Genomic DNA, 14,436 nt, shown 5'->3' on the forward strand with positions numbered 1-14,436 from the left:
TGATCTGCCACTTTCTAATGATCCGGAGAGATCAGAGAGAGAGGTGCAGTCCATCCTACATGACTAGATTTAGTCACACAGGATCTCAGGGCTTAGACAGCACCTGTGACTTGCTAATGACTGCACTGCACAAAAGACTTGGAAAAGAAATATTGGTTCATGAATCTCACGTGATTGGACTGATTGATTTTATATTACATAAATCAATGATGGACCTTTAGGCTATTAATGAACCTAAATTGCTTGTATCCAAAATAGAACACAAAGCATAAATATTTAAATTAATATCAGTGGTAGCACACACAGGCACACACACTGAAATACATCTCATTTTGTTCTTCTGTTGAGCAGATGTTTTTTTTTTCATAATTGCAAAATGTTTTTTTCATCATGAAGCGACAAAAAATATCCAACATTAGGATTTTAGATAACATATATTGCCTTACATTTAACATTTCTTTAGCATAATTAAACAGCACACACACCGAAATACATCTCCTTTTGCATTGGCTTCAAATCATGTTAACATTCTGAACCCGTGACTAGGCAAACTGCCAAAGTGGCGGGGTCTGCCTTAAACCCCTTCCATTTCGTGTGGTTCTCTCTGTCTCTCCATCTATTCTCAGGCTCTTGTTCTGCATTTGGACAGACGAGAGCCACTCAGCGTGTATACCTGACACTCCACTCTGAGCCCCCATCCCTCACTCTCCTCTCCTTCTGCTGCCTTCTTTCCTTCCTCTGACCTTAATTTTCTCTCTTTCTCTCTCCCTCCCCCTCCTTCTCTCTCTCTTCCCCTTGCCGCGACGCTTCCATCTTGCCTCTTGTGGTCTCGTCCCAGTCTCCAGTGTCCGTCCGTGCTGCCTTCCGTCCCCGAGCGCTTTCAGCCAGCCTCTCTCGCTCCCTCCTTCCTACCCTCTTTTCTTCTCCTCTCTGCACTTCCTGACACCGAGGCTCACCATCTCCTCCCCGCTGTTCCTCACCTGGGGCACCTCCTTCTCGAATGCTTGAGCCAGCCTTCCCTAGCCTTAAATACATCAGGCCTGCATTCGCTTCTCAAGGCCGTCTCCTGAACGCGTGTTGCATGCAGCTGTCAGCTCAGGGGCTGCACCCCTCGTAAGACTGCCAGGCGGAGGAGGATGCCAGGACCCTGTTTGATCACCTGTGCCGCGACGCACGCCAGCAGACTGGCAGGCAGACAGGGACTGTAAGGCAGACAGGGACAAGGCACCATAAACAGGCATCTGAATAGGGTGGACGTGCAGGGGGATAACAAGATCAACAGATTTGACAGAGGGGCTGAAATTGAGACTGAGCTGATTTTGGATTTCAGTGTAATTGGATTCCAGGTTAATGCTACTTGATTCTATTTGGAAATAGGACAGGGAAATAGAAATAGGAGTAAAAATAGAAATTGTGAGAGAGAGAGAGAGAGAGAGAGAGAGAGAGAGAGAGAGAGAGAGAGAGAGAGGTAAGAAAGAGAGAGGTGAGAGAGAGAGGTGAGAGAGAGAAAGAGGTAAGAGAGAGGTGTGAGAGAGAGAGAGAAAGAGGTGAGAGAGAGAGAGAGAGAGAGAAAGAGAGAGAGAAAGAAAGGTGAGAGAGAGAGGGGTGAGAGAGAGAGAGAGAGAGAGAGAGAGGTGAGAGAGAGAAAGAGAGAAAGAGGTGAGAGAGAGAAAGAAAGGTGAGAGAGAGAGAGAGAGAGAAAGAAAGGTGAGAGAGAGAAAGAAAGGTGAGAGACAGAGAGAGAGAAAGAGAAAGAAAGGTAAGAGAGAGAGGTGAGAGAGAGAAAGAAAGGTGAGAGAGAGAGAAAGAGAATGAGAAAGGTGAGAGAGAGAGAGAGAGAGAGAGAGAGAGAGAGAGAGAGAGAGAGAGAGAGAGGGGAAAGTAACAGTAAATAAGTCAGTGTGAACATAAAATCAGTCAAGCCACAAATCAAAGAAATCACTCTGAGACATTTTTAATATATTTTTTAGTCTATTGTCTGGAATTCAGAGTACATAAAGTCTCATATATTGCAAAGGACAGGGAACAAGGGGAGAATTATAGATGTTTTGTGGGGCAAAGAGCCTTATTATGCCTTAGAATACATTGTGATGAGAGAGAGCACCTGTTAATGAAATACAGGAGATAATGTGAGAATTTGTGCATGCATAAAAATTCAGCTTGATCTCTGTGTTTACGCATGTGCATTTATCAACAAGCGATTGACTAGTCCCTGCACTGTTGATCCTGGCTGCCACGGGAGTCCTCAGCATGGTGCGCATCTGGCCTTCTCATGAGGTCCTGTCCTGGAAACAGGAAGTGTGGGCAAACATATCCTTCACTGGACGATCTAACACCTCCCTTTATGCGTTGTGTTGAGTGCAGTCTGGTTTCAGTTAGTAGAAGTAAACTGGAAACTAAACTGGAAAATTTTTTTTTATTTAACAGCCAAAGTGTGCTGACATACCCCATTCTGTTCATACCTGTGTATGTCCGTGTAGTATGAAATGATTGCCTTTAGCAATATCTTTGTTCATGGCATTGTCGTACTGAAATGGTAGATAACTTGAGTAAATCATTCAGGCATTTTACAGATGCATAAAGCAGTGAGAATATTAACTACCCGTTGGCCTCTCCTGACCACCTTTATTGGAACATGCTACTTAGCAATCAGACCACACTGAAGTAGGAAATAATTTTCTTACCTCTACTGAGACTGATTGCTAGCCATGGCAATATGCTTTCAACAACATGTCAGAATGAATCACAGCTGAATAAATAAAAAAAATTTAAAAATACAAAAAAAGTATTTTGGATCCGGAAGACTGCCTCTGCCTGAACCAGTGCCAGTGTGAAGTAGGTTGCCTGAGACCCAGTGAGCTCCTTAAGCTGCTACCTCCTGTGGTTTCAGGAGGCTGTCAGTTCTGCTTGACCCGACAGAAGGGACCTCAGTCAGGACCGGGACCCGCTTGCCGTGAGACTGATCCTAACTGCCGATAGGTTCCCAGGTGATAACCCATAGCTTGGGGCTGCACCTGCTGTTGGACAGATTCCAGCAAGATCCTCACTTACCGTTATGTTCACTGTACCTGTAAAGAGTGCACTGTCACTTTGTTGTAAAAATTATTTTCTAGCAATTTACTTGTAGCCTGGAAATCAATTTGAAGTGTTGTTTGTTCTTCGGGCAAACAGCAAACACATTGTTCTGTTCCATTGTTCTGGAGCCCTGATATTTGGAACCCAGAACTCTGAACTTTGGTTATATGTTACCAGCCTCTTTTTGATGTGAACAGGCACCTAATTAATGTCACTAAATTTGATTTTCCCTTGGAGGACACCTTAAAATATCAGTTAAATGCAAAACCTATTTCTGGATGTATTTACAGAGGTAAGGTCTGTATAAGAAGGCACATCTAGCTATTTTCAACACATTTTTATACTTGTATCATGACTGCGCTGCCTGTTTCCCCATGTCAGTGATAATGGTGACTGGGTTTTAATGATGTGTGATTTGTGTTTCCAAAATGTGAAACGATCACAAAACAGACACAATTAGTGCATTATTCCAAAACTGCAAATCCAAATCAGGCCACATAACATAGCTTTAGGCACAATAGACTTAATTTAGCCTACTGCGGCAGCAGAGTGCTGGCCTTAGAGGACTGGAGTCTGGCTGAATTAACTGTAAATAATTTCTGAGGACACATAGAGAAATTATGTTTATTAAACACAGATAACTGCATGAGTGACACCCAAGCAAATCAAGATAAAATGAGTGCTTAACTGAAAGAAGTGTGACATTATTTATTTAAATAGAAGAGCCAACGTTATATCCTGACTCACACAATTTCTACATCTGCTTACTAGATGTCACACATGCACACACATACGCACACATATGCACACATTCAGCAAACACAATCATTTGAAAAACAAATGTAACTTCTGTAATGATTCCATGATCTTGACTTGCCAATTACCTGCGTTCTTTGCAATAGCAATCTGAAATGCCCAATGAAGAAGCCCTCGGGAAACCAAATTCTGGAATCCAGAAGATTGGATTTCAATACTGGTGGAAGAACTAAATGTTATATCTGAAGGTCTGAATGCCATACTGCCAATCCTTCCTTCTTGGTTGTATTCAGGCATGTTTGATTTATGGGATGTTCACATAATCAGTTTTAATAATTTGTCTTTGCTATTAAAACCTATTTTACAGCGGGGCTGTTTTGGAAACATGGAGCAGGGCTCTGACTCACTGCTGCCCCTTCTGGTTTGGTGGTGTCACTGCTGTTCCTTTAATGATACTGAATGCTCTTAGTTCACCCAAAATCTCTAACTTCATCTTGCCTTCTCTTCAAGATATGAGATGTCCTCTGATCTCACACACACACACACACACCCACAGACACACCCACACACACACCCACACACACATATATATATATATATATATATATATATATATATATATATATATATATATATATATATATATATATATTATGGACACCATCACACCTGTCTGAACTTGTAGGACATCCAATTTCAAACCCATGAAGTTACCCCCACCACCACTTTGTCTCCACTCTCCATCTGGCATTGCAGATAGTGATCTCACCTTGTGTGCAGCTGCTTTCCCATGGAAAGCCAGAAATCTCCTGTCACACATTTTTTTTGTACTAATGTTGATTTGGAACTCTGTTGTGAATAAATGCAACAGAGGGCTGGTAGGTTTGCATGGTCTACCGCATAATGACTAAATACTTACAGTTAACCATGGCAGATCTAGAAGAGCCATGTGTAGCATCAGAGCCAAACAGAGCTGTGTTTATAGTCAATGAGTTTGTAGGTGCAACCCATTCTGGTGCCAGTGTTTATGATAACATGGCTTGGTGCTTGATTTTATTGAGCCATATAAATGGGTTTGGCTGAAATATCCATACTCAATAATTATAAGGGGTGTTAACATACATTTGTGTTTTGCTTGGCGTGACTTAATCATTTCTATATATCAACCTTAATTGAAATAGGCATAATTTCTTAATAGAGCAGGATTTGTTATAATTCCTTATAATCATACTCTTCCTCTTGCCGGCAGGGGCATTTCTATGATTTCTGCTCCGTATCATCCTTTATCTGTGAGAAGGACTGGATGACAGAAGACATTGCCTTGAAAAGGGTCAGAGAATATAAGTGAAGATCCACTTGCAATGGCTTTTTTTGGGGCGATGACCTACAAATAATCTTGTCACTGATTTGTCATAACCCTGTCAGAGCCTTCTGGGCAGGAAATGAAAAATGGCCAATGAAAGATGACATGAACCTATTTGTCAGCCACTGGCATGACCCAGTCCTTGAAATACTACTGGCCTGTGAATGTTCGCCTCCTTAGAAAGAGTCTAGAAATCAATTATCATTGCTATATTGCACATTTCTGTTAAAAGGGATTGGTCTGTATATCTTTGGCCTTTCCAGTTCAGTATACTTGTCAATGTTGTAAATACATGAGTAATGTAGTTCACAGATAAGCCAAATTGCATAAAGTTAATGTAGTTCCCAGTGTAAATGAATGAAGTATAGTGCTTATTCTGAGACCATTATAGTGTTATTATTAACAAGCATGCTCCTAATTTGAACTTCTAAATAATAAAATCTAAATAGTCCTTGCTTCACTCATGATATAGCTGTGCTATTGCAAAAAAAGAATGCTCCCTGACATAAAGCATGTTTTAAGGGTACCTGTCAGATATATTTTTTTGTCAGATTCAAAAGTCCACCTAAGCAGTGTGTCAGTGTGTAACATGTGGTGACCCAAGTGCCGCAGGGCGAGGGGCAGGACGCACAGACTCCGACGACTGGGACATACATTTATTTACATAGAAACACGGAATGATAATGACACTCACAAACATTACAAATGTTAACACGAACATGAAACATTTAACAAGAAACAAGCACAATAAACACACATACGTTTAACAACAACGAAAGGAACATTACAGCAAAACGTTACGACGTTACATCCACAATGACGAATAATCCTGCACACTTTGATGAGGGCTTAAATATACAAACAAAACAAACTGCAGATGTGTGCAGGTGTGGCCACAAACAGATCCTCCCTGGCTGAATCGCGGGAAGCGAGTGTTCCGTGACACAATGTGAAGCTAGCTTTAACAGCTCTGGAAGATAGCAAAACATCATGAAAAAAATCTTCACCTACACTGTCATCACTTAAATCTGGTGTCATTTTAACTACTGATATCATATCCCTGCCATTTCTAACCAACACATTGTAGAGTCTGGACAGGTTCCTGTTTCTACAGTTCACAGCGTCTTAAATGGTAGTCCACAAACTAGGGGCTTGCTTTCCTGTCTGAATATTGTATCAGGTTTGGTGTCTGTTTCTTCTGTTTTTCATGCTGTCACTCATGGCTTTTCTCTCTCCATATAGAGAGATTCTGAAGGAGCTACTAGATAGTAAAAGACAGATGAGCTATATCCATTCTTTTTAAAAGCTCCAGCTCCCATCATTGCTGCCCCTATGGCAGATCTTTTTAATCCATGCCTACCAGAATCAACTGATTGTAAACTTGGTTCACAGACCTTCTCTATAAGGTCACATCATGTAATAATAGATATTTTTTTCTTACCCTTGTTTGGTTACTAAAGGTGTCACGCAAGGGTTAATATTGTGTCTGATGTTGTTTTCTTTATTTATAAATAATATTAGAAATGCTGCTTATAAGGCCTTCATTCATTTATGTGCTGATGATATAATCCAGTATGCCACTGGCCGCTTCCCTTTTTCGGAGTGTTGATGCTCCAGGACAGCTTCCTCTAGATTAAGATTCAAGACAGATTCCTCCAGATGCCTTTACTAACCTCAGGTTATGACATGTCATAACATCTAGGCATTTGGTTAGACAGCTCAGTATTCTTCTCTTACCATATCACTAAGATACAGTTAAAGATCAACACGCCTTTGAAAAAACTTGTTTTTTATGTTGCTTCTCTTTCATTCAAACTATTAAACCCATTCTGGTCCTAATGACTGCGCTCCCTCAGTTTGATTAATGTGATACAGCGCTTGATATTCATTACCACTCAGCTTTTCCTCTTGCTACAAATGCTTCATTCAGAATCCATGACCACCCACTTTGCTCAGCTAGCCTTCTTTACACATTCACCAGAGTATACTCTGGTTTACATGAATTTACAAAGCTCTTCTTTCTCAAACTCATCCCACCTTTCAAATTATCAGCCTGTGTTTGATAAGCAAGGTACCTTTCCACATTTCACCAGTCCTCTCTTAACATTCAACAGAAAGTGGCAAAAACAAACACATCAGTTGGCACATCATCACTGCTGTAGCAAATGATTGGAACACATTCCAAAAAACACTCAAACCGGATTCACTTATTTTATTTCTTATTTTCAGAATTGTATTAAGCATATTTTAAGGGATACATGTACCTTTTCCTCTATTAACTGTGTGTTATAGAACATTCATTTGTCAAATTTGGTGGCCTTTCTTTGAAGTAGCCTTGCTGCTTGTCAGGCTGTCATTGAAAATGTTTGTCCTCGATGTCCTCTCCAGTTAAAATAAATTATTAAGCCCAATTCTAGCATATTGCATTTAACAATATTGGTTTAACAATTCTGTGAGACTAGTTATTAACAGGAATCTGAAAGGTGCAATCTTGCCAGTGAATGGTGAACCTGAGGTTTCAAGGCTGGCTGTTCTGGATAAATTGTGAGATATACAAATGTAGAAACCGCTGTAGAAAGACAAGAGCTTAATAAGTGAAAGACTGTATGGGAGAGTCTGATAGTGTCTGGTGAGCCGGAAGCAGGTGCAATTGAAAACAAAAGCTGATTCTTTCTTTTTTTTCCCCCCCTCATTTCCATTTATATTTTCATTCCATTTTTGAATAATGGCCATGAGGTGAGTGGAAAACAAACAGCTGGGGAAGGTGGCACGCATACTTGGGTTCAGAAACTGCCCATTAGAAACTAGCCTCGATGCTGAAACACCTGTTTATTCCCTGCCTGAAAGATGGATATTTTTCTACTCAGTAGAAAGTTCCTTATTCCAAGAGAATAACTAGCCACAGTTTCTCTGGGATTATTGCCAAACACTTCCTCCTGAGCTGTAATGGCAAGGTATCTGAAGGTTTACACAAAACTTGTTATGATGGAAAAGCAAAATCGCTTTACAGATTTCAGAGCATGGCTTTGTGAAGGGAAGATCCAGTATACCAGTTTACTGCATGAAATTTAAACTGACAGTGTCGCCCAGACTTTCAGAGCTGTGTATTCCATCTTTGATGACTTCTCCACACCTTCAGCAGGACTAACCACAGTCCTCTTCAATATATCCTGAGTACACTTGGCCTATCAGAGACTGTCCATCTTACACAGCTCACAGTCACACAGAGAAAGCATTGCCCATGCTCTATATGCCTCTAACAGACGCATCACGGACAGCACGTGTCTGGTACACCACCTCCCCTGAACACTGACACCTGTTACTTACTATCCGCCCGTTACTGCTTTGAATAAACACTCCCTGGATTCCATCTATGAGTCTGAGCCCTGATTTCCCCATTAAAGTGCCTGGCACATTTGTACCCAGCCTGTTGTCCATGTCTGCTGTAACGGGTCGCTCGGCATCACCTGGGGGCTGCTCTCATCCTTTCTGCTTGTTCTTACCTCTGGAACTCTTGGGATGACTCGCTGGCACCCAGCGACGAGCCCACAAAAGGCACAAATGACTTGGTCCCCCAGCAGAGCAGAAGCAAGCAAGCCACAGTGGATGCAGTTGGAGCCGAGAGACAGAAATGTGGCTGACTCGCTGATGTACTAAGACCAAAATATGAGTACATCAGCCTCGGAAAACCCAAATTAGACCTGCTTCCAGCTTTTGTTTCTATCTATGGCCGGGCCTTGAGAAGGGTGGACACATTTAGCCTTCTTGGCATTCTATTCCTCCCTGACTTCTCCTGGGACTCACGTGAAGGAAGCTCAGCATAGAATCTGATGACTGAGAGGTTACTAATGTGCAGTATTTCTTGCACAATCAGATGTCTTCACCCAGTTTTACAAGTGATTTACCATAACCTGAATATGCCTCACTTTGCACAACTCTAATGGTAAACTGATTTACCTGACCAACAAAACTGCAACAAGCAATGTAACTTAATTTGAATGAGAGAGAACACTGAGTTCACAAAAACTCGATTATGAGCCCTCAGGACCAGGGAGAGGGATGGGGAGAGATGAAGCAGGTAAGTCTGGAGAGTTTTTTTTTTTTAAGTTAATATATATTAATGTGCAATTTATATTTCAGCAATATGTCAAATGAAGCAATTTGTACATATTCTATTTTATAACTTCATAATATAGGCACTAAATGTGGTTCTGTTCCTGAAGGTCAATAGCAGTAATAACAAGGGAAAACCATGTTCATTAGGTTTAATATTTAAAAAGCTCAGGATTTTTCAGAACAACCAAACTGAATTGAATTCAGCTGGATTGTTATTGTAAAGATATAGTAATATCCATCTGGAAAATTATATCTGGCCTGGCCTTACTTTTCAAGCCATATCATTAAGAGAAGCCACTGCATTCTTCTTGAGGTTATCAGCAACATTCTGCAATTTAACCAGTAAGTGACCCTACCTACTGGTGCAAATGCTTGGTCGATGACCATGGCTCGGAAAGGATATTCATTTGGCAGGGGAGTAAAATGCGGAAGAATGCCAATACACATCTGAGGTCTAGATCACACTTAACACAGGTAAATTGCAAAACCCGCTTTTTTTGTTTGTTTGTTTGTTTGTTTGTTTGTTTGTTTTGGATGCACTAGTGTTTTCAGTCCTTTTTGCGGAAGTTTCCCATTCATAATAAAACACGATGTAAAAGGTGAGTAGAGAGCATGTGTGAGTATCTATCCTAAGACTCCTGTGTCATCTCCACCACAGTACTTTGTTTACATGCAGCAGTTGTGTGCAACAGCCAATATGTAGAGAAAATAGCAAGAGAAGAACAGCTTCTTTGTCTGGAAAGAATATGACGTTGATGTGCTAAACAAGAAATTGAAATACCTAATCATACCTCAGTAAACATACCTTAGTAATCATATCTTAGTAATCATACCTTAGTAATCATACCTTAGTAATCATACCTTAGTAAACACACCTTTGTAAGCAGAGTGATGATGGGCTCTGCCGTTGGAACTGTGAAGGTGACATGACAACCTTAAATCAGTGTTTTTGCCATTTTACCTTATCTACAGTACAACATCAAAGCTACATTTTCAGAATTAACCACTTTGGAGAGTAGATTTGAAATTATTAGTTTTCAATGTTAGAAAACATCGTTTTAGTGGAGGATGAAAGGGCAAAGCATATGAAAACAGATGCATTTCCAACTTATCTGTGTTAGTGAGGACTAGGCCTGAACCACACTGGAAGCTAGTGAATGGGTGCAAAGGCACAGCAAAGAAGCAACAAGAGAGAATGCATCAGCCAGAGAAATGCTGGAGTGAACGAGAACTGTCTCACACAGTACCGTGGACATGCCTGACAGGTGCAAAAAAGAAGATGGTGAAGACATCCAGGGGGCATTATTGGTAGACAGTGCTGGGAAAAAGACAGAAACTCGCATTTATAACATAGCCTCTCCAAAGGCTCATGCGTTAACTTCTACTGATGTGTATTCATGCTAGCATGCTGGGCCTGGATTCTCCATGTGGTCTGATAAATTATAGGCTCTGTAAACTCTTTTAATCACAGTTAATAATCACAACCACATTATCGTGCAAAGCAAACTTGGTTTTCATTTTTGCAGCCCTTAATGTGACTGTGGTAGGAAACTAGTTGAGCTGTGTTATTATGTTGTTATCAGAAACACATAATCAGATGCACCCGGGCTGTCCTCATTAGGAGCTTAATGACAGTCCATCGGTAACCTGTAAGTAGAGACGTGTGATTCTACACCGATTATAGTTTATCTATATGCTAATTTACCCAAATCAGTGTGTCAGTGGTATGCAGACATCTGATATTGCCATAGTCTGCCTCTCCTGAGAGCAGTCTCTGAGTAGTAGCAATGGCGAATGAGGAAAGAAAAAGAAACATTCCCAAATCACAAACTCCCAGCGCTCTCTCCCTCTCTTCTCATATTCTTTCATCCTCTCGCCATAATTCCCCTCATTTGGTGTGTTTTACTCTTCTGTTTAGTTATTTTCAAATCCTTTCGTCTTGTTCTCTCAAAGAAGCATGGCTGCTGATTTTACCTTTGTCTATGCTCCTCTCCCACCTTATATATTGTTCTATTTTCATCCTGCCTAATTAGTCAGGGATATTCTTCCTTCTGTTTATCTGAGTCCACCACTGTCAGATATTTAACTTTACATTTGATTTTATTAGAATAGAGCTTAGATTTGTTTACTCTCCTGCCACACACATGCACATCCCTCATACTCATGCACACAACAACCCATCATACATTTACACAAAACACAAACACAAACATTTTTAAAACCATTTCAGAAGCTCTTCTGTGCATCATCCTGTTCATTTGCTGAATTAGCACATTGTGCATAAGTTGAGATGCACTTTTAACCTTGTGTCTCTCTGCAGGCTCCCTCTCCCTGAGTGTGTTCCTGGTGTCGGTCAGTCTAACCGTGTGTGTCGTGTGGCTAGTAGCTCTGTGCGGGGTCTGTGGATGGTGCCAACGCAAACTGGTGAGTGACCTCACTTGTGACTTCACAGATCCTTCTATGAAGACAACACTGATCAAATGCAGCACAATAGATACTACATTCAAAATTTCAAAATACAATCTCATATATATGTGTGTGTGTGTGTGTGTGTGTGTGTGTGTGTGTGTGTGTGTGTGTGTGTGTGTATATATATATACACACATATTTTGTCAATGATAATTAGATTATGCTGAGTTCTCAATGTAAATATCATGAGAACAGTATATATATATATATATATATATATATATATATATATATATATATATATATATATATATATATATATATATATATATACTGTTCTCATGATATTTACATTGAGAACTCAGCATAATCTAATTATCATTGACAAAATTTGGCTTCATAAATTAATCTGACATATTCTTATTGAATTTACATTTTCTAATGCTAGAATTGAATGCTTTGCGTCCAGCCAGTCTGGATGGGAACTGATTCCTCAGAGTTTGCAGTGAGTTCAGCTAACCAATTAAAACAAAAAGAGTGATAATTGGATTGAACAGCTAATCTATAAGTAGACATGAGGAGGCGACTGAAAAAAGAGCAAATCTGTGATTAATAATCAGTTAATAAATATAACCCATGAATGGAATGAATCACTTCAGTTTAGTGTAATTAACCTCATTTCAAGATGAATGATTCCACTGATATTTCAATTAATGAGTTTTGGCCTTTCATGAATATGTTAACTATTTACATTATGGAAATGAAGGCAACAGGTATTGCTTTGTTTTTGCCATGAATGGCCACTTCGCATTAATGAACGGTAATGAACTTAATGGGAAAAGTGATTTCCTTTTGTTATCAGAGAGGAGAGAGAAGAGGAGGAGGAGAGTGGAGAAAAAGGGAGGAAAGGAGAGGAGAGAGAGGGGAGAAGGAGGAGAGGAGAGAAGAGCAGAAGGGTAGACTGTGGGGTGGCTTAAAAGAGCTGGGGCTTTAATTACACCCAGTAATGGGCTCTGGTCTATATCCACACCCCGCTGGCACTTAGCAGCTTACACTTATTACAAAGAGAGATTACCTCTCTCTCTCTCTCACAGACATACCCGCACACACACACACATACACACACACTATTCACTAATTTATTCCCCACTACTTGCATACAGTTTTGTAGTCAAGGATCATGGAAAAATAACCCCCTTTCAAACTCAATGGCCACACCATAAATGGGCTTGGCCTCATTTTCCAATCGCATCATAGCATGGGGATTGCTGTGAGCTCAGTCGGAAATCTCTCTAACAGTTAAAATAATCTCAACCCCATGAAGCTGTTGGGCAATTGGGACATTGTTGTGAAGCTGCTGTGTTTGGTAATTGCAGTGAATAAATTCTGAAGGCGGATGCGGTAGATGACGTGTGTGTCTGTGTGTTCACTGGGAGCCCGACTGGTCTGTGAGCAGCTGAGAGTCAGGGCCTTGTAGATCACTAATCATTCATATTTCCCCCACATGGCCACACCACTCAGGGTTTGCAGGTGTGTAATGAACGGTGAGTGGAGGCAGGATGCAAGTACTGAGAAGTACTGACTTTTACTGAGGACAAATCCAGAATCGTTTGAAAGCAAGATGATTCTTGAGGATTCTAAAACCAGAATTAGTAACCAAAGAAAGGAAGCAGAACATGAAAACTAAACACAATGAATCCAGAAACAGGTTGGGTGAGCCAAACACAGAACAGGCTAATAATGAAACAGGCATCAAGGTAGTACACAGAACACAGAAGCATAACCCAGAGACAATGAATTGAAACACAGGCTTGGTGCTATAACCAGTAACAACACAGGCAAAACACAGAGCTTAAGTACACAAACTAACAAGTGCTAACAAGACACAGGTCCAATAAGGGTCAGAGTCTGATAAGGGGCAGGGAAAACGAAACAAAGAGCTAATTAAGAACAGAACCAAAACAAAGGAACACATGGCTAGGCATCGCTGTGGGAACTGCAAGGCCAGAGGAGAGGCAACCATGACAATGTGCCCAAAACTGCTACAGCCCTGGCAGCATTATGGGAAGTCTGAGTTCAAGCAACACAGAAGCTGTCTGCTTTAGTTCTTAGACTGTATACGAGATGGAAGAGAATGAGGTGCTGTCCTGGAACACCCAGCAGAGACAGCTCAGATGGGTTTGAGAGGAAATTGATAATATTTGTAGCGCAAGTGCTTATCTACCGAAAAATCCATATTTAGCGATATTCTCTGAAATGTCTTGAACACATTTGTAAACAGTGGCTTGGTTGAAGATGATAAGGAGAATAATTGCCTTGACTATCACAAAGGCTCCAGAATGAAAGGCTCCACTCCAAGTTTGCATGTTGTTCCCCTGGCTCTGCCATGACTTCTCCCACTGATCATTACCTGCACGTGTCTCACTAATATGCTAATCTGGAACTACACAAATAGTCACTTCTTTGCCAATCAATCTACACAAAGGTATCTGTTTTTATATTCTATCTGGTTTTGAGTCCTTTTTATTCTCTACTCTTCCATCTTCTTTGACCTTGTTGAAGACACACCTTGGATTAGCCCCACATGCCTCATGTTGCCTCTACCCTCACTCATTGCAATCATTCATTTAGTTGTCCTTCATTAATAATGTAATTTATTATGCATTATATTATGGAATTTATTAATGATGTAATTTGTGAAGTAATAAATGGCTTTA

General features: G+C 40.6%; 1 protein-coding gene across 1 annotated transcript in view; it reads left to right on the forward strand.

Moving 5' to 3' along the window:
- syt7b (synaptotagmin VIIb) overlaps window positions 1-14,436 on the forward strand; it is a 72,191-nt gene that overhangs the window by 20,227 nt on the left and 37,528 nt on the right. The window contains exon 2 of the mRNA XM_026997839.2: window positions 11,631-11,734. Coding sequence (XP_026853640.2) covers window positions 11,631-11,734 — 104 coding nt within the window. The remainder of the gene's footprint in view (window positions 1-11,630; window positions 11,735-14,436) is intronic.

Source organism: Electrophorus electricus, chromosome 1 (assembly GCF_013358815.1).
Source record: "Electrophorus electricus isolate fEleEle1 chromosome 1, fEleEle1.pri, whole genome shotgun sequence".
Classification (NCBI taxonomy): domain Eukaryota; kingdom Metazoa; phylum Chordata; class Actinopteri; order Gymnotiformes; family Gymnotidae; genus Electrophorus; species Electrophorus electricus.